At 38.3% G+C, this 22,343-nt stretch overlaps 1 protein-coding gene across 1 annotated transcript; it reads right to left on the bottom strand.

Annotated features, from left to right (window-relative positions):
* Positions 1 to 290: 290 nt before the first annotated feature.
* LOC144529840 (transcription factor Sox-9-like) lies at positions 291 to 4,196 on the bottom strand. Its single transcript, XM_078269172.1, has 3 exons — positions 3,460 to 4,196; positions 2,802 to 3,049; positions 291 to 2,477 (listed from the first exon to the last, which is right to left on the bottom strand). Exons 1-3 carry the CDS (start codon positions 3,885 to 3,887, stop codon positions 1,714 to 1,716), a joined length of 1,440 nt encoding a protein of 479 aa, XP_078125298.1. The 5' UTR covers positions 3,888 to 4,196; the 3' UTR covers positions 291 to 1,713.
* Positions 4,197 to 22,343: the final 18,147 nt, after the last annotated feature.

The raw sequence follows: 22,343 nt of genomic DNA, 5'->3' as shown, positions 1-22,343 counted from the left end.
AATGATGAATTTATCAAACTGCTGTAGTGTGTAGCCGACAAGCTGCCTCTGATTAATGTGACTTACCTGTGTCACATTAAAAACTTTTCTTGATTTCCTCCATTTCCTGAGCAGGAGTTGGATGAAGACTGTTCCAAAGTGATTCATAACAATTTAACTAGTATTCTGCCAGCACAGGGTACCTTATCATAACTGGTACTAATGAACCTCATTGATATTTGTTTGACAAATACTACCACAGATAATACTGTATGCAACATGCTTATAATTAATGGCACAAGGCAATCACATATTTATCAGTGTTTTGTTTTTATTGCAAACAATATAATACAAAAAGATAAGCTTTTAAGACAATGCCATGTTTACCTACGGAAACTGCATTAAGGAGATGACGAGATGAGAACTAATGATATAGAATATAAAATGAGGAACACAAAGTAGGCTATCCTGTTGATTCCAACAAATTCTTTACAAAAACAGCCTTGGCTTCCATATTCATTAAATCATTTGTTAGAAAGAAAAAAAAAAAAGAGAAAACTTCCAGTTTTTCTTTTTTTAGAGAAAGACTCATTGTGTACAGTAAGTAATCTGTACATAACTAAAGTTTTATACGGAAACATTTACAAATGATAAATAAACAAATTTGTACCACATATGACAGCAAACTATTCCACCATCTCAGTTAGCTGCTGCTGAATTAAAAAGGTAATTCCAAATAGTTATTTTCAAATAAAATTAATGCTAAAGAATAAATTAAGAAAAAGGTTAGGAAAAAGGACGGGGCTGTAGGAATGATAGAAGCACGGCCAGACTCAGACCTGCTGGCTGCTGAGGAGAATCAGGTCAGAGGTCACTTCCTGCATCTCCTCCAGCAGGAAGTCAGAACTATGCTGTGGTTTCGACACTGCAATGCCAGTGGAAGGAGCCTCTCCACTGTGGCTACAGAGGCACCAATGGTATCAAGGCAGTACCCAGATAAAAGCAAGCATTGCTCAGTTACATCTAGCAACACGGTAAGGCCCCTAGTAGAATTACATGACACCTGCTATTGCGTTTCCAGCACAATCATTTGAGCTAAAGCAAACAACAAAAAGTAGAATATTTGACTAATTCACTGATGACACGGTCATATCATGGCCAAAAATTCTAATCTATTTTGAACCTGCATTGCTCAATTCTTGCATCTCATGAGAATTACAATAAAATATGTACAGTACAAAAGTTCAAAGCAGAATGTAGGCTGTAGGTATTATAAGACGGCAGTGTCAGACGTTTCTTACTTCTGTACAAAAATACATTAGTGAGAAGTAAGGCCACTGAGGGTGTTTTTACCCGGCATTCCAGCTCCTTTAAATGTGTTAAACCTTCAAATTGTGATGATGAGGATGCTGATGACACTGATTATGATGATGATGATGACGACAAGAGCAGAACACATACACAGTACATACTAAAATATTTATAACCAGTATGTCCTCACAGAGGATTTTTTTAAACATTATATCTAAAAAAATATAATCACAATTCCAACCAATACAAAAGGCACTGTTGTGAGCCAATCCAAAGATATATTTTCAGTACTATAAAAAAGTCCTTGTCATGTTTTTCTGTTGGCAATGAAAGGTGTGTGGCATGGTGGCACAAAGGGCACCAGGCAGAAAGAAGTCTATACATGGGATGGGTGTTGTAGAGTCAGTGCTGAGGGCCGTCTCCTCATGGCCTGGAGAGCTGTGTGTAAATGGGCTGCTGCTCCCAATGCTGCGGACTGTGGGTCTGGGGAACAGAGGGCACCCCGGTGGTGTCAGCGATCGGGGTGTACATCGGCCTCTGGCTGGGGCTCATGTAGCTGAAGGTGGAGTACAGGCCGGAGCTTTGGCCAGCCGCGTGGCTGTAGTAGGAGTTGGCACCACCTTGGTGTTCTGAATAGTCATACTGTGCTCTTGTGATGGAGGGGTAAGAGGAGGTGCTGTAGTGCTGCAGGTTGAAGGACCCATAGGTGACGTGCTGTGGGGAGCCCTGCTGCTCACTGTAGTGGCTGGGACTCAGCTGCTCTGTCTTGATTTGGGTGGTTCTCTGCTGACCCTGCTGGCCTTGCTCTCCTCCTCCACCCAGGGTTGTCAGAGAGTGCTGCTGCTGCTGCTGCTTGGACATCCAGGCGTGGGCCCCGACATTGGCCACCTGGCTGACTGAGGAGCTGCTGATGCCGTAGCCGCTGGTGTAGCCAGCCTGGGCCGCTCCGGTCACCCCAGCATGGCTGTGAGGTGGTAGGTACTGATCAAACTCATCGACATCAAAGCTCCCCATGTTGGAGATGACCTCGCTGCTCAGCTCGCCAATGTCCACAGCTCCAAAGTCGATGTTGAGCTGGCGACTGGTGCCCTCTTGCATGGGGCGCCCCTCACGCTTCAGATCAGTTTTGCTAGAGTGGAGGTCTGTCTTGGGGGTGGTTGGGGGTGTTGGCGGGCCCTGGGACTGACCTGGTTAGAGGAAAGGCAGAGTTAGCCTCACAGTTAAAATCAAATATATCTGCATGAAGGACTAGTGATGAAGTGAAATAGCTGTGCAAATGTAAATGCTTCAGGAGGAGTTTGTTGGCACTATAGTGACAGGTGTATCTGCGTGATGGCTTGTAAAACCCACTAATCATTAATCATTAACAGGTGTCTGTTCAATGCCCTAGAGGCTTCTAATTGATTTCTACAGTCAGTGCCACAATGAGTCACGTTTGGAGAAAAAAATCTAGAAAATTGCATTTATTTTTCTATATTTTTTTAATTTCATGTCTGGATTTATTTTCTTACCTGAGTGCTCTCCTGGAGAATGCACCTCGCCCAAACTAGACGCTGGAGAATCGGCCTGCTGCAGCGCCTTGAAGATCGCATTTGGAGAGATGTGGGTTTGCTCGCCGTCCTCGGGGTCGTTTTGCCCGTTCTTGACAGATTTTCTCCGCCTTGGCTGGTATTTGTAGTCGGGGTGGTCCTTCTTATGCTGCACTCTCAAACGCTCAGCTTCTTCCACAAACGGGCGCTTCTCTACTTCGTTGAGCAATCTGAAAATACCACAGAGAATTATACATTCACATTAAAACGCATTCAATTAACAACAAGCACGTGATACGGCTGATTACTTTTTGCAGATATGTAATTTATTGAATTATTTCATTCATTATTTTATAACCAACAATTAACTAGAAACAGCTAAACAAAGTCTGCTTATACCACTTCTTCTGTGCATGCACTCGAACATAATACAAACTCACAATGAAAAACAAATCAGTAGGCTAATAGAGATACATGCATTTAATAATACAAATGAAATGCATTAGTCAAATACATTCCCACACTGTAGAGCTCTACGTGAAACAGCAGGCAGGTGGCGCATATGAAGAAATAGTGCGCTGCGCACAACGGCTCGTAAAAACGCACTGCAATAGTGATTGAGATTGCAAAGCGAACCTACCTCCAAAGTTTGCCCAGGGTTTTGCTGAGTTCCGCGTTGTGCAGATGCGGGTATTGATCGGCCAGCTTCCTCCGTGCAGCTTGAGCCCAGACCATGAATGCGTTCATGGGTCTTTTGACGTGAGGTTTACTTTTACTTGAGCCGTTAACGCGCACCGGCATGGGCACCAGCGTCCAGTCGTAACCCTTCAACACCTGGGACACCGCATCTCTGATACACACGGGGAACTTTTCTTCTTCGCCTTCTTTCTTGTAGTCTGGACCCAAGAGGAGGTGATTGTCGGACGGCCGGGTGTTCTCGGTGTCCGAACCGGACCCGGACGGGCACGGCGAGCCTGCGGAGTCCTCAGACATGCTGGGACTGGGAGCGTCAGAGTGACACTTCTCCTGTTCTTCTGTCATCTTTAGGTAAGCGTCAAGGAGATTCATGCGAAAAAATTAAAGAACAGCTTCTCGCAGTAAAAAAAAAAAAGAGAAAATCCTTCTTTCTAAATCCAAGCGCTGTGCCCAAAGACTGAGGGCGCACAGCTTGACCGGCAAACTTGAATCCTTTTAAGTAAAAAATGTCAAACATAAAAGTGTGTGAAGCTCCTTCGACTTTTCACAATTTGAAGGCAATAAGATAAGAAGGCAAATTGCAAGTGATCGCGTTCTGATGCTCAACTTTGCAACTGTGACTTTAAAGAGAAATCGCAATGAGCTATATACTCTTGGAGGATTGCTGAAGAGTCTGGAGACACATGGGGGGGATGCCTGGATTTATGTTTGACGGCAAGGAAATGATTGGGCGAAACTTTTGGTAGGCGGAGACGTAATATGACTCTGCTCTGAAGAACTCTTGCAGTCAACAACAGCGAAAACCCAGCACGAGTAAAAAAGGTGTTTTCCCCCTTATAATCTTTGGTTTCATTTCAAATTAAGGTATAACTTAAAGTTTAATAAGTTAATACTTAAAAGATAAATAGTACACCCTCTGAGAAAGAAAATGGAAGAAGGGCTATACAAAACTACAAAATGTTTCAATAATGTGACGCATTTTAATATTCTATCAAGGGAAATAAAACAGGCTATACCATCCTATGCTTTTTTTATTTGATTAGAGACACAAAATCCGTATCATTAACATTATAATATTTAGGTCTAATCCTTATAAGTGCAGAATGAATAACATTCAAATTGCAGTCTATAGTTCTTTAGCCTACTTTTTTTATATCGCCTACTTTATTTCTTTTATTTTAATTTCGCATCAATTACTGGCTCATTTGCATACAACTTGTCCCCAGATTGACAGACCCCTTGCTTTGCCAACTAAAAGTCTAAAAATCTTTGTGTTTAAGTTTCTTCTTCGATGGCAGTAGTCAGCTGTTTGGATGAGATATTTATGGCATACACTGGGTGATTGATTTATAAATAAGAGCAGTTCTCACTTGTAAACTGTTGACATTTTTAACCGCATATTTTATAACTCTGGTTTCAGTCTGAATAAATGCGGGCAGTTGTGTTGTAGTTGCACAGACCGTTTGCTGAGCCGCATCACTCAGTCGTCTCAGCTCTGCACAGTGACCACATGGACCAATAGGGGGAGACAGAGGTCCAGAAACTTGAGACGAAGCCTCGCAACTGTGTGCAGGGGCTGCAATGATTAAGACAAATTAAGAGGGTTATCCAAAACATATTTCAAAATGTAGGTTCCCTACATTTATATTTTAGGCCTTCCTCTTTGTGGCAGACAATTTATTGGTAATAGACCAGATTACAAAACAAAACATGTCTCATTAAAAATGCTTCTTATCCCAAAGAATCAACAAGGGACATGTATCTCCTTTTCATCCATGATGTCATTACATAAACAGGGTGTGTGTGTGTGTGTGTGTGTGTGTGTGTGTGTGTGTGTGTGTGTGTGCTTTTTATATAAAAAGGCTGAAGATTACTCTTTTGATTCTTGATTTAATTTACTTTGATTTGTGATTTCCAATTTGCAACTGGATATGCAATTTTAATATTGCTTGTTATTATCAATGGATCCATGCAAATAATAACAATAACAATGATAATAATAGTAATTCTTATAATTATAATGATGATGATCACAATGGTATTAATTTAACAATAATATACAAGTGCATGAACATATTCATTCTGAAAATTATATTTAATACATATAAAGTTTTCTTCAGCGAACACAAACAATGTTAAATATAAATTCTGTGGAAAACGTGAATCAAGACAAACGTGTTGCAACACTAAAATGTACTTTGTTGGATTTTTTCCAACACTTGTTTTCTTCGGTGAACAAAGAACACTTTGTTGAGAGAGTTCAACCTCTATAATCCTCGCATTCAATTTTAGAACCCAAATCCGACTATGAGCCGACATATATTCAAGACAAGATTGAAAGTTTTCTATTTTTAGCACAAGTTATGATTTAGTAATAAATTAGTCCAAGTAAAGCGATTTTATTAGCTACGTAAATCTGTAGTCATTAGGAAAACCAAGACGCTCACACATTGAATGTTGCTTTGAAATTCAAACATATTTGTCACACTTATTTCATAAAGTAGGCTGCTAATAAGGTAAAATCTGGTCCAATCCACTCCCTTATTAAGTATTTATTAATCATAGAAGATGTAATAAAAAAGCTGATGAGCTACGACTTTAAAAGTTGTAGATGAAGATTGTGTTTCACGATCTGCAACATTTAAAGAACATATTCCTAATATGACAATAAAGAAACTTTTTTTTACATTTTCAAAATGAATCAATATTTTGTTAACATGAGTAACATTTCATCATATATTTATTTCTGTTGTAGAATGTTTGTTCAGTAATTGTCTTTGTCGGTAGACAGTGCCATGAATATCATCTTTCTCTATAAAGAGGGCAGTGGTTTAAGGTTTCCTGTTAAAGCCTTTCAGTCTGTCTTGACCCTGGCATTTTCATTAAAAACAGCCTAATATAACCCTTGTCTTATGGGTTGACTAGGCAGACTGCCCTGTCAGCTTCTCTGCATTCAACTAGATAACATAACATTTAGAAGTGTTCTTTCAAAGTTCATGTTGGTGAGAAACAGAGTGGATTGGAAAAACTAAAGAGGTGTATGTTGTTTTTGTTTCATGGGCAGCTAATATGTATAATTATGTTGACTTTGTAACACTTGAAAGTAACCTGATTCTCTGTACTTGGACCGAAATCCTTGATCCATTTCCCTCAATAAAGTGTAACTTCTGAGATGCCTCTCAGGGTTGCAGATCACGTCACGCAGCAACACTGACAGTCAAATGGTACTCTTATGTTTTGTTAATAGAGTACAAAACAACATACTATGTCTCATTAGAAGGTACATATTTGATGTCATTTTCAGTTTTTGAGCTGAGCTTCTGCCATTTGAGATTGTTGAGCTCGAGAGGTGACTGATCGCAACATGCAGAGGAGGAAACCCAGTGATGGCTAACACAGAGGCATCAGAGGTGTGGTCGGGCATGTTCGCGCCCCCGCAGTGCTGACTGCAGAGGGTTTGAGGTGCCCTGCAGACTGACTTACGGTCGATCAAGGGGTGGGTGCACAGATCCTTAGGGCCAGGCTCACAGCTTACATGGAATACCCGCCTGCAGGTCTTGGGAAACTTCTCAGCTTGACTTCGAGCCATGGTGTCAAAATTTTGAGGCAAACACTGTGGGTAAACTGCCAAATCATGTCTTCCACCTCTCCTAGCTCTCTCAGATTCCACTGCAAATGTTTGAGCAGACCGCCCGTCTTTTCTTTCTTTTACTTTTTGTGTCACATGTATGTGGGTGTTAGTACAGTATGAGTCTTTGTGTTGTTGCCTTTGAAGAGTGTTTGTAAAAAACAATTGACTCAAAACAGGGATCCAGCATGTGTTATATTTTTTTCTTTTGTATTTATTTTATTACAGAACATGTTTGATTAAGTGCACTGTGCAAAGAATTTCAACCAAAAACAATAGTAAGTTAAAATGTTCATATCATCACTATGGGAACCATTCCCTAGGCTGTGTGGAGACCTTTTAAAATGCTGAGATCCATTAGACATTGCAATAGCAAGAAGTGCATTAACACCATTTGCCTATATTATCTACCATAAGATTTAAAAGCCATCGCTGAGTGACAGTGTGGAAGAGGTAGTGGAGGCAGAGGTGGCTTCAACCACTCACAACCGACATAACACATGTCTGAGACTTTCCGCAACTAGTGCCAACTGCCCTAGACATGACAGAAAACTGCAAGATGGAGAACTGAGAAAATTCTGTCAGCGAACCATCTATACTTTTCCGGCTGCTTCCCCAGTTGGTTCCCAATCAAAATGGCAGTGTTTTGGGGTTTATTCTTAAAAAAATGGTTGCAGAACTTTACCTTTGCCCACTGTCAGCCAAGGTCTCGTGGGGATGGATGCGCTGCCTCAGGTGTTTGCCTAACCAGATCAGAGCGCTTTGGCCACGGGCAACTGTTGACACATGGCATTTTGCAAATGGTAAAGTTTAAACAGGACTTATCAAGACCCTGACACCCTCAGAAGGATGGGCTTGTATTCCCTGCTCTGACTTTCTCACACCTCCCTGATATTCCACGCAGAACCACTACAGCCTCCAGTGGCTTTACCAGTAAAACTGAGAGGTGAAACCACACAGACAGTTTGAAATTGCCGGTTTCTTGTAAATGTCCACAAGGTTTATTTTCAGATCACATATTCAAGATTGATGAAATATACATTTATTTGCAAACACGGATGTATACAAAGAAAAATGCAACACAGCAATCAAGTATTCATTTCAAATTGATAACCAAATAATTGACCTGGCAGTTGCCTCCTCCATCATTATGTCAGATAACACATTAGATAGCTCAGCTAAGGAAGTCCAACTGGGAAACAACTGTATTCTGGCCTTCAGCCCTGTGCCCTGCAGTGTGTGGTAACTGCATGCTTTCTTGTATATCTTCTCCTTTCTCTGGCTTCCTCTGGAGATACTTCAACTGTAATCTCAGCCTTATCTGCTCCAGGCTTTTAGTAAACTGAAACACCTTAGGCACTCATTGATAGCATATATGCAGGGAAGGAAATTAACGCTGATCTGGGCAGTGGAACCAATAGCAGTGGAACCAATAGTTCTTACATCTTTGGCGTTGGATAGGTGCCACCATTGAGCCATATCTTATCACTAGGTAAAAACCACAATAAAACAGGATGTGATTAATTCACCACCACAACAACATTATTTAATTTGTGAAAATATTTCATTTTCTTCTAATGGCGTTTTTGTGCTTGCATGAAATCCTTATATTCACCTTCCAACCTTTCTGACAGCACACCTGAAAAGCACAGCCAATATTGACCTTTGCTGAGTGACTACATGGTACCCTCCATGCCTTCAGGTGAAGTGACCTCTGAGTTGGTTCAAATGACAATGAAATACTATAAAAGTGTGATCTCTGCAGGTCACTCTCCTGCATCTACAATAATAGAGCCTGACCTGTAATTATATCCAAATGACAATGGCTCATTCTCAAAGCGCTGACATGATGTGACATTACCTGGGTCTTTGCAGAGGCTAATAATGGGCTCGTATCCTCAACAGGGGTCCTCTAAACAGAGAACTGGTGACAGGTTAAAAGGATGAATTAAAATAACAATTATCTTGTGCTGTCACTATTATTTGCAATGCTACAAGATTAAAGAGAGCCTATGTAACTATGGAGTTATATTACTATCTTTATTCAAGAGCGCATTATTTCAATTTGAGAGCATTTCTCAGTGATATTATGTTCAGATTTCTTGCTCTCACACTCAAATAGTCACTGCTCGCGCTTGGATTTGCTCTGCTTGTGTTCAAACTTTCTGCTTGGACTCAGATATGTTGTTGTTTGGACAGATTTCCTGCTCTCAGCTTTGAACCTTCTCCTCGCACTCAGGCTGATTCTGCTCACTTGCAAATTTTCTGCTCTTGGATTTCTCCTGCGCGCTCGGATTTTTTTGTGTTATAACCCTATCAAAATTCAACAACCAATAGAATGCCAGCTGTAGTGTTGACCAATGAAATGATCCCTGCCCCGTTGAGGGTGCGTTCACTTTACGTTAGAACGTCTGTTGAGGGCGGCTGTTCTGTAACCAAGTTTATTTATTTATTATTAGTATATGTCAACAATGTGCACAGAATGGTCGACACACTTTCACCTGCACCCATCAGGAAACGGGAGAAAGCTTTGAAGTGGGACGTATGAAGTTATGTCCACAACTACGAGGGTGAGTAACATAACTTAAGCACCTAGCTAGCTAGCATATGGCGCTAGCATATAGCCTAGCTTGATGTCCATAAACAAATAGATTTTCTTTATTGTTTAGTTAGATTGAACGACATATGACGGACAGTATGTGTATATGTGATGACCCCACATGTTCCTGGGGATTTGGCTAATTTCATGTTACAGCCAATAGTAAAAACTAAACTGTAATATAACTGAAAGAACAAAAGAAACTGGATTGTTGGTGTCAGTTTCTGCATCACTGTTGTGTGTTGTTCATCAGAATTTAGTTTTCATTCCTTCATATAACATTAGTCTGAAAATGATGGATTCATATCAGTCTGTTTAAAAAGTTGTAACATTAAGTACAATTTCACCACTATAATAAAAACAGATCTAGAAATGCTCCTTAAATAGCAGTTATTTGTTTAATAAATACAAAGCAAACTGAACTGAAAAAGTATTTGTTTTACTTTCTTTTCATCCAGGTGGGGCTGAAGGGCTCGACCACTGTTGATCTGTGTGTGTCTTATCACCAACCCATGATAGCTAGAAGTCACCCTGCTGCTCCAGATCTACCTACTGTATAGCTGGCTACAGACTACAACCATCTGCAAGTTTTGTTTGTCGTGAACTTCATCAACAGCTGCACTAAAAGTCTCTTGGGGTCATATGGGACTCGGTTGTTCTCCATACTGCATCATACACTATATAATTTTTTTGTTTTGTTATATTAGTACAGACAACAGTATCATTACTTAATCACAGTATATATTATTCTGGTGTACACTGTTGACGTGACTCCATGATATTGATTATACGTCACTTTAGCTTGCCACTACCTCATAACTTTACCTTAATTGCTCTTGTATAGTTAATTTATCTTCTACTAGTTGTATATACCTCCTATTTAATTCAATTATTCTTAACTTGTGTTGCAATACCTGAATTATCCCTCTTGTGAACACTAGGCTTATCTTATCTTTATTTTAGTTCATATCATAACCCTGCTCACAAACTCACCTGTACCTGGGTCATCTGTTTGCCAATATCAATGTTCCTGCTACAGTAGTATGAACCATATGCTTTTAAGGTTTTGTGTCAAATATTGTGCAATTTGTTATGAATTACTCATTGTTTTGACAAGGTAAATTAAAGCCATTTACCAAATTCATAGACATCAACACATAAGATATTAGGTGTACATAGCTTTATTTAACATCATTACTATCTTACCTTACCTTCTCTGATTTGGTGGACATCAGTAATTTTCTCTCCCAGGCCTGGTTGTGCACCCTGTGAATTTAAGCAAGAAACATAAATGATAAGTGTATGTAACATGATTTTACTATTACATTATTATTATTATTTTTTTTTACAATTACATTATTACCAGACTTGCCAACCTTCTTGGTTTGTCCCACTGCTGCCTGTCCTCTGCACACAGGTGAGTAATGTACTGACTGGAACAACACTGGTCCATGCACACAGTGCAGCTGTGATGCAGCTCAACAGGAATACTTCAGTCACACCTGAAAGAAGAGAAACAAACAAAATACTTGTTCTTTTCTGCTCAGTTTGCTTTGTATTAATTAAAAAAATAACCGATATTTAAGTTGCAAATAAAGCATATCATTTCTAGATCTGTTTTATTATAGTGGTTAAATTGTACTTAACAGACTGATATGAATCCATCATTTTCAGACTAATGTTATATGAAGGAATGAAGACTAAATTCTGATGAACAACACACAACAGTGATGCAGAAACTGACACCAACAATCCAGTTTCTTTTGTTCTTTCAGTTATATTACAGTTTAGTTTTTACTATTGGCTGTAACATGAAATTAGCCAAATCCCCAGGAACATGTGGGGTCATCACATATACACATACTGTCCGTCATATGTCGTTCAATCTAGCTAAACAATAAAGAAAATCTATTTGTTTATGGACATCAAGCTAGGCTATAAGCTAGCGCCATATGCTAGCTAGCTAGGGGCTTAAGTTATGTTACTCACCCTCGTAGTTGTAGACATAACTTCATACGTCCCACTTCAAAGCTTTCTCCCGTTTCCTGATGGGTGCAGGTGAAAGTGTGTCGACCATTTTTGTGCACATTGTTGACATATACTTATAATAAAGAAATGGACGGCGCGGGTGTAAATAAACTTGGTTACAGAGCAGCCGCCCTCAACAGACGTTCTAACGTCAAGTGAACGCACCCTCAACGGGGCAGGGATCATTTCATTGGTCAACACTACAGCTGGCATTCTATTGGTTGTTGAATTTTGATAGGGTTATAACACAAAAAAATCTGAGCGCGCAGGAGAAATCCGAGAGCAGAAAATTGGCAAGTGATCAGAATCAGCCTGAGTGCGAGGAGAAGGTTCAAAGCTGAGAGCAGGAAATCTGTCCAAACAACAACATATCTGAGTCCAAGCAGAAAGTTTGAACACAAGCAGAGCAAATCCAAGTGCAAGCAGTGACTATTTGAGTGTGAGAGCAAGGCTTTGAGCGCGAGCAGTGACCATTTAAGTGTGAGAGCAAGAAATCTGAACATAATATCACTGAGAAATGCTCTCAAATTGAAATAATGCGCTCTTGAATAAAGATAGTAATATAACTCCATATGTAACTTTTAGAATCTTTTTGTTGCAGATGAAACGTTGAATTCATCATAAGCAATTAAATACACTTTTGACATGTGGTTGAAAACTTTAGAAAAAGCTAGTTAGTAACTCAGTAAGCAAGTAAAGCAACTCACTTCAGGAAATGTTGGAAAATTAAATGAAATTTAACATCATTATGCTGTAATTGCCACTTGTGGCCATAGTGGCTGCTGTTCTGCCTTCATCTAAAATGTTATCCAATTGTTTACACAAACAACCTACTTACTACTATAATCACAAGGGAATCAGTGGAATATTTCAAACTCAGACTTAATTAAACAATTTTTAGCAATTTATAATTGTTATTTTTTTTATATTTCATTCATGACCCATACACATTATCATAGTAGGGTTTTCTGGCACAACTTCACCTAATTCCAATGTGCATGGAGGAGCATTATCAACCACTGTCAACACTCTTTCTTTCTCAATCTTTTTTTGCTTTATATATAGCACCACTCTTTTTCTAAGTAACCTTATAATAAATATTTTTAAATACTAAGAGTCTTCCGACTACAAAGGAATTCCAATGTTATTGAAATAATAGTACTAATCCCTTAGTGCCCAGATGTCATGTTTGGATAGTTTTGAGCAGAGATGTGGTGCAAGTTGTGAAACTCTCTTCCGTCATGGATTCTTGCACAGTTGTGTCTGGAGCGTAGCGCTGACTCAGGCTGGCTGACAGTACTATAGCAGCTCCCTGGCACCGCTACACATGAAAAGTCCCATCCGCAGCTCTGGATGATGTCAGTGTGGCACCTCTGCCTGCACACAGAGACACCTTTCACAAGGAACCTGTATGTGCTCGGGTCTGGTCTAAGTAATGGAACATTCAGCCCTCCACCCCTCCTACCTGTTTCTATGATCAGGTGAAAATGAGACTGTTGTTGTCGCCTGTAGTGTCATAACCTAAAAATAAACTCTAATGTGTTTCCATACTTTCCTTTCTCAATCCGGTCACCTGCTCTTGTTTAAATCCTTATTTTCATTTTGTCACTACAAAGTGTTTTCTTTTAGCTCAGTAGGCCTATATTGAATTATCCGATTGAAGCTGTAAAAAATAATTACATACATTTAAATACTCACATTTAGAAAACACATATTTAAATTATTTTGCAAATCCTTGGTGTCATGTTTTTTTTTCCTCCTCCCTTTCTACTGTTTCATTATCCTCCCACCTTAACCTGGTCCTTTCAGCAGGGCTCATTAGTTGGGACGACTGATGAAAAGGGCCATTCTTTCCACACAGTCACCGTGATACTAGAAATGCTGAGTTAATGAAAGAGTGATGATATCTAATCACCTTCCCGAGGATAGCACCTGCATCAGAGTCAGTACCCAAACCTTTGCTGAATGCTCACAAATGGATGGCCTACAGATGTACTTCCTCTTAGCTGCTCAGCAGGGACTAGGTTATACCTTTGATATCACTTGTTGGGGAAAATGGATCTTGTGTGGTCGAGCAGATCCAGGCCTCTTAGGTGTTTATACTGGGGATTTCAGCATTAGACCGTGGCAATGAGATTAATATGTTTAGAAAGGGCAGGGGTGAAATGAACAATGGCATACTTCAAGGGCTTTAAAACAGTGTCTTATTACAATAGGGAAAGCCAAGTCTATTTAAATCCTATTTCAGAGCAAAGGAAAAAGAGAAGGTCAACAAACTGCATTTAGTGACTGTACACCGTATATACAAATTTAAAATGAACATGTTCATCTTCATATGAATCTTTACACTCTTCAGTCAAGTTTGAGCTTATTGAAGGACTAGTATAGTAAAATGGTGATCTATACTATATATTCAGGAACAAAAATGTCATTTACTTCCAATGTCTATATGACCTAATGCTTAACCACAATAGATTCACAGCAAACCAAATAACTATATTATTATTAACGAAACAGTGCCACTTATACTAAGCACCTGCTTAACTACCATCCAGCTGCAGAGTCTGCATTTGCAAGTATTGGCAGAAATGTGTCACTAGAAACTGAATTTGAATAACGTAATTTGAATTTGTGTTGTCTGTAGTGCATTGCAACTAATTATGAATAGCATTATTTGGAATTCAATTTTTTTGTGTCGAACTGAGTTTCAATAGACTGAAACTGAATTGAATATTATACAATTTAATTCAGTTGCTCTGAAACTCTATTTGATCCTCACTAAAAATTCAACACTCTATATACTTTCACATTCAGTTCTCACAATTCAGAGAACTGAATGTGATTCACTGAGACATTCAGCCGGTTGAGGTCGTTGAGCAGAAAGGAAGCTCCGTCTCCGCGAAATATGGAAGCTACAGCTTGGAAAATAGCAATATGGGTTACTGAAATGAATGATTTAGTGTTTATCAGAGACAATAATTAGCGAGCTAGTCCCTCTGCTTCACTCCCCACCGCTGCTATTCACTCAGTTCTACTCCATCCAGGATCACGTCAAGTGTAAGTCAACAAAATTTGGAATACAATTTTAAATGTTCCAGTTGAGTTGATTCAGTGTAATCTGTTACGTTATATAATTAGTTTTTTTCTTCCTTTTTGTCAATGAGCAATATAAAAAAAGCTAAAACAATTGTAATTTAGGAAAATGTAGGGATACCTTAAAACGTTAATATCATTTTTTAAATATATATATATATACATATATATATACATATATATACATATATACATATATATACATATATACATATATATATACATATATATATATATATGACATAACAGTCGGCCATAGCAAGGTAGCTTTGTCTTTACTTTCCCCGTCTTTACATGTTTTCATCTCTTCATTTCCTCTTTTTTTCTTTGTGCTGTCTAATGATTACTTTGCAGCATATTCAGGGGCCAGAAGTGTAGACAGGGAGAGACGTTAGGCGATATATGTGCCAAGTATAACACAGCGCTCAGGGCTGTGTGTGTGTCTCCCCTCACTCATTCCTCCATTTCTTCCTCCAGCTCCTTTCGGGTGCTCCTGTGTTCAGGCTGGCTCGGCCACAGCAGGGAAGCTCCATCTAATTGGAGCGGCCCAGCGGTGGTGGCCCCAAACCTCCAGGAGCCAGGCTCGTGCATTCTAATGTTACGCTCGAAGGAAATTGTCCTCCACTATTTCCTGAGATCCAATATTTCAGCAGCTTGGTTACCATTCTTGGTGGGAGAAAGAAAACTGTAACTGCTTTATAAGATCTGCTGCAGAGCTCAGTGTTGTTCCTGTCTCTGATAGCTTTCTGTGTCTTAGCAATAGAGTGGTGAGCTCGCCACTGGTTAGCTAACTGGCATACCACCTGCCAACCAGCCAATCAAAAATGAACACTTTCCATATCAAAGCTATGAGGCCATGTTCAGACCAACTTTATATAGGCCTATCTTCTCATTCACTTAAATTAATGAACCCAACACAGAAGGCTCTGGAAAAGAAATCCAGGGTTTTGCAGCAAAACAAGTTGAACCAGACTCAGTGTATTCTACAACACAATTTTATTTGGCAAGACACTGCGCTGGCTAAACAAATACGTGCGAGCACACATTCATGGTAGATTATTTCGTAACATGAATGGGCAATTCCACTGTTACCTCACAATCATTGGCACAAAGGATACCTCTCCAGAGCTGTACTATTCTATAAACTGCTGTGGGTTTGTCATCTGATAAACCTAAAAACTCATGTTTAAAAAACAAATTATGTGTTACTCAAACTGGTCTTCCTGGATTGAATTTCATCTTCTCGGTGATAACAACACACCCACACAAATGCACTGCTATTTTTGGCCTGAATGTCATGTAATGTGTCTAAATAATTTCAGTACTACAGTAATACTGACTAACCCCTTAGACATTCAACTTTGACACTGACGATCTCTTGAAACTCGACAATGTCCTCATTGTTTCCTCTGGATTTGTCACTGTATTCAACTGATTTTGAATAGTGACTCAGGTGTGCTGCTGTCAAAGTTGAAAGCAGATGGCAGTTCTTACTTTGAGTCTATAGGAAGTTCAGAGAGACGTATTTACACAAAGATCAGGTTTTGTCCCATTCTCACAGCTTGCGCTCAGTCTGGACGACAAACAGCCTCTGACTCACCAAGCAGTTATCAGGAAGCCGTGACCCTCTTATTGCACCGCCATCCACACTCTGTAATTAAAAATCTAGAGTTACCCAGCACCTACACCTCAGCGCACTCCTGTGGCATAAAACTGTGGCTTCAGCGCACTTTAGTTTAGTTGAAGTTGCTCACTGAGGCCTAACTCTTTAATAATGGGTGTCCATACGGAAGGACGTGCAGATGGCAGACCCCGAGAAGGCGCAGTTGAAGTCCTATGGATGAACCTGGGGTGGTGGGCGTGTGAGGGAATTATTTCAGTAAGCCCAATCCAAGTCTCTAGGGTCAGTTGTGCATGGAGCAAGAAGGAAAAAGGAACACCTCTGCATGTTTCTCACCAGCCTGAAGATCACAAGCCCAGGGAGGGAGAGGGTGCGACCCAAAACGCATGCAGTCCCATCGGGGGCTAGAATTTACTGTTGAAGGTGAAGGCTAATGATGAGGGAAAGAACAATGTGGAAAAATGACAGAGAATATGAAACAGGAGGGGTAGGAGAGCAGCATTTCACTTGAGCTGACATGGCATTTGGAATAATATATTCTGAATGTTGTATGGTATGGAAAACATCTCATTATTTTAATACAGTCAGGTACCAACTTTTAGGTAAACCTTAAAAATGGAAATCCCTGTTTTAGGCCTGACTACGGAGAGTCTTTGTCCTTGGCGCTGACAGGACATACACAGACACCTCCTCAACAGGCGCCAGCTGATTTTTATCGCTTTTGAAATCTGACTCCACTTCCCCAACCTCTCTGGGGTTCTGCATAAGTTTCTTATTGACTAGAATGATACAGGTAATTATATATTGGCTCAATCTAAATCTACCATCAACAGTCACAGCTATGAAGTTAGTATCTCTACTTTATTACAACCATGTTGTTTTTATAAAAACAAATATTGGTAAGCTTTTAAAAGTCTATTTCACTTTATGAACTGACACTTCATTGGCCCTTCCAACATAACTTGTTTGGATAGAATTGCCAACCAAATGGACTGATAATTAAATAAATAAAGTATAGTGAATTTAATTTGGAATTTGCTAACCCTAGCCTCTGATCTAAAAATAAATGTAAAGTTTGTATTGATCCTTATTATGTAGTGTTCTGAGTGAGATCTGGATTTCATCAGTGCATGAGCACAGAAAATCCATTCTCCCTCCACTAATGTGTTAAAAATGACTGACTTTTATGAAATCAGACCTCCATTACAGCCAACAGGCTCATATTGTTTTAGAGGACTCCACAGTGTTAATCGGCCAATGAGAAGCTATTTGATTGTAGGCTGGTATTGCAGGACAGTTATTGCCCTGCAGGCTGTAAAAGATATGTAGGATCTCAGGGCCTTTCTCCAAATATTGAGGTTTGGCTGATCTACAGTATATGGTGCCAGTGTGGGTGATGCCTGCTTTCACATATTGGGAGAGACCGCAAATGGAGAGCCAATTACATAATAATGATCTCATCCATGAAGACATCCCACATGACAGCCAGTCTATTTCTCTGATTCTATCACCTCGGGAGTCATAGAATGGGTTAGCATTATTATACTCGTTTAGGATGCCAGTTAGCACTTCTAGTTTGATTTGAGCAATGGAATTTGTTTGTTCAATGTGTTTTTCAGCAAAAAACATACTAGTGTGTCATCTGCATGAATTTTCATTGTAGAGAGGCACAACTCTTGTTGTGTGAATGCTGATTCAGCAGCATTTACAGTATTGTTATCCGATTCTTTATTACATACTTTGACCATTTCTCAACATACTATACTGACTTTTTCATCACTTTTTTTGACATACTATACTACGACTTCTTAATGACTTATTTCAACATACACTACTGTCTTTTTTCGATATATTATACTATGACTTTTTCAACATACTGTACCATGACTTTTTTTATCACTTTATTGCAACATACCATACTATGACTTTTTTCAATATACTATACTATGACTTTTTCAACATACTGTACCATGAAGTTTTAATCACTTTTTGTCAACATACTATACTGTGCCTTTTTTTATAATTTTTTTTTTAGATACTATACTGACTTCTTTATCACTTTTTTTCTACATACTATACTATAACTTCTTTCGACATACTATTCTATGACTTTTTATCACTTTGTTCGACATACTATACAATGAAATTATTTTCTACATACTATACAATTACTTTTTATCACTTTTCTTGACATGCTATACTGACTTTTTAATGATTTTTTTTCGATATACTATGACTATTTTCTACATACTATATTACAACTTTTTTTAAATTAAGTTTACATTTGTTTAAATTTGTTTTGTTTTTTGTTTTGTTTTTACATTTTTGCTATTTATTGTTGTATTTGTATTGATCTTGTGTACTTGTCACTGCTGCGAAACCAATTGCCCCTTTGGGGACAAATAAAAATAAAGTTCTACTCGACTTTTTTGACATAATATACTATGACTTTTTAAGAAGTTTTTAACATTTTCGGCATACTACTGTATACAGACAGTTTTTTGACATACTATACATGACTATTTTATTACTTTTTCGACATACTATACTGTGACTTTATTAAAAAAATTTCAATGTCCTATACTATGACTTTTTATTACTTATTACTTTTTTTTCGACATACTATAGTATGACTTTTTTTCAACATACTATACTAAGACTTTTTATGACTTTTTCGTAATACTATACTATGACTTTTTCATGAGACATGTTCAAAACTGATGTGCTGCAGTGAGTTTTGAGGTCCAATATACAAAGTTGAAAAGATAAAGAGCCCAAAACATGAACATGTGTGTAAGGGCAAATAGCTCAGGGTGATAAGAGTGCCCTTGAAAGGCAGAAGGTTGTGTGTTCAAACCTTATGTCCTCCTGTGAGTTTTGAGTGCAATACACAAGGTTGACAAAATAAATATGCCCAAAACAGAGACTTGTGTGTCAGTTCAGATAGCTCAGGGTAATAGGAGAATGCTTATAAAACAGAAGGGTGTGTGTGTTCAAACCCTATGTGTTGCAGTGAGTTTTGAGGTCCACTATACAAGGTTGACAAAATAAATATGCCCAAAACATGAAACTATGTGTCAGGTCACACAGCTCAGGGTAATAGGAGAAAGCTTAGAAGACAGAAGGTTGTGTGTTCAGACCTTACGTGCTGCATTGTGTTTTGAGGTCCAATATACAAGGTGAAAAAGATAAATATGCCAAAACATAAACCTGTTGATACAAAAATATTTGAAAAACAGAAGCTTGTTCGTTAATATTCATGATGTTTTTTGACATATTGTACATACTATACAATGACTATCACTTTTTTATACTACACTATACTATCACTTTTTCGACATAATATACTATGACTTTTTAAGCTGGTTTTGGCATTTTAGACATACTACTGTATACAAACTTTGTTTTGACTTTTTTCAACATACTATAGTATGACTATTGTGTCACTTTGTCGACATACTATACTATGACTTTTTTATAATTGTTTTCGACATACTGTACTATGACTTTTTATCACTTTTTTTGACATAATATACTATGACTTTTTTCGAACTACTATACTAATACTTTTTTCCATTCGTTTTCAACATACTATACTATGACTTTTTCATTACTTTTTCCAACATAAAAGTTTTTTTTTTACTTTTTACAATTACTTTTTTTGACAAACTATACTAAGACCTTTTTCCAGACTTTTTCTACATACTATACTATGACTTTTTCATTACTTTTTTTGACATACTGTACCAAGACTTTTATCCAAACTTTTGTCGACATACTATACTATGACTTTTTAATAATTGTTTTCAACACACTATGCTATGACTTTTTATCACTTTTTTCAACATAATATACTAGACTTTTTTGAACTACTATACTAATTCTTTTTTCCATTATTTTTCAACATATATATATATATATATATATATATATTCATGACTTTTTCCGACATACTTTACTTTTTTTTTACTTTTTTGACATACTATACTATGACTTTTTCAACATACCATACTATGACATGTTGATGACTTTTATCGTCATGCTATACTGACTTTTTTTTGACATACTATACAATGACTATCACTTTTTTTTCGATATACTATACTATCACTTTTTTCGACATAATATACTATGACTTTTTAAGCTGGTTTTGGCATTTTCGACATGCTACTGTTTATTTTTTAAATTTTTTCAACATACTATAACGTGACTGTTGTGTCAATTTTTTCAACAAACTATAATTGACCTTTTATCACTTTTTTTCGACATACTTTACTATGACTTTTTTATAACTTTTTTCGACATACTATACTATGACTTTTTATCACTCATTTCAACATAATATACTTTTTCATGACTTTTTTTGACATACTTTACTTTTTTTTAACTTTTGCCAAAACTATGACTTTTATCATGACTTTGTCTTGACTTTTTTTTACATACTATACTACGACTTTTTCATGAATTGTTTTCGACATACTATACAATGACTTTTTTCAACATACTATACTATGACTTTTTTCCAGACTTTTTCGACATTCTATAGCATGACTTTTTCATGACTTTTTTCAACAAACTATAAGACATTTTCCAGACTTTTTCTACATACTATACTATGAATTTTTCATGATTTACATATGTCTGTGATCAAGAGAAATACAGATACAGACTATCATCTCAGTCTCTGTCTCTGCCAGCTTCCTGAGCCAAGAAACAGGGGAAATAAAGCAGGACACAGAACAACGATGAGGTGCACGACAGCAGCCAGATGAAGTTTACTTAACTGATCCAACCATAAAATCCAGAGTTTGATTAGCAAGACAGCCTGAAGCGGTCACATTAGCCAAAGGAAGCCATCATCATCATCATTGCTGGACTCTTCGTTTCACCTCCCTGTTCCGCTGGACTCAGTGGACCGGCCCCATTCTTAGTTTTTTTTTTTTTTCATTCAGCCTGCATCACTACACAAGTGATGTAGTGTCCTTCTCAAATCTAAGCCATAAAAAATGGCCTTGCCTCCAATGTTCTGCACCACCTCTTTCCTGTTCTCCCCCCACCCCCACCGCCCTAAAGCTGTCAGCTTCGGCTGCTGTTCCCTGAGGGAAAATCCAGCCTACGAAAGCTCACAGCCAGTCACTCAGCCAGACAACTGCAGGCTGGTCAGCCTTCGCGGTCTATCATGCTGTCATACGGTTTCTATAACACTGAACAACTGATTGCCATTTTACAGTTGTCTTGCCAATTATTGCTTATCCTTTGCAAAATATGAGGGATTGCATATGAAAGAGAACACACCAGCAACAGATGTGTGTGCACAGGCTGCAACAGGTCTGGCTGAGACAGGTCAGTGAAGTTGCAACCTTTGATATTAACAGTCTTGCTGCCAAGAAAACATGTATGTTAAGTTTGAAAGAAATTCACAAGTAAAAGAAACACGGTGGCAGCTGAACCATCTGAATAAGCTATTGGTTGTGGATAAAAAGGGGCTTGATGGCACACTGTCAGTCACACTATGCTGGGCAGGGCAGTGTACATGTTTGTGAAAAATAACATTTATTACAGGTCTGTGAAGGGATACTAATTCCTGTCTAACACATTAAAAGATAGCCCTCACGCCCTTTCCATCTGCCTCGTTACCAAAGTGCTTACTCCTTTCTACATTAGCAATGAACGTTGGCGTTGGATGCACATCGGGAGGTGCGTAATCGTCGAATATCAACATAATTTTTCTTAGGCATAGCCTGACAGCTCCATTCTCATCACTACAGCACAAAGACACACAAAATATCATACTATATATTTAAAACATAAGGTGTATTTCCATTATTTGTTAAAAGTGATAACAGTTTAATAAATAAT

Source organism: Sander vitreus, chromosome 15, assembly GCF_031162955.1.
Source record: "Sander vitreus isolate 19-12246 chromosome 15, sanVit1, whole genome shotgun sequence".
NCBI classification, from domain to species: domain Eukaryota; kingdom Metazoa; phylum Chordata; class Actinopteri; order Perciformes; family Percidae; genus Sander; species Sander vitreus.
This window is presented reverse-complemented; position numbering and strand designations above follow the sequence as displayed.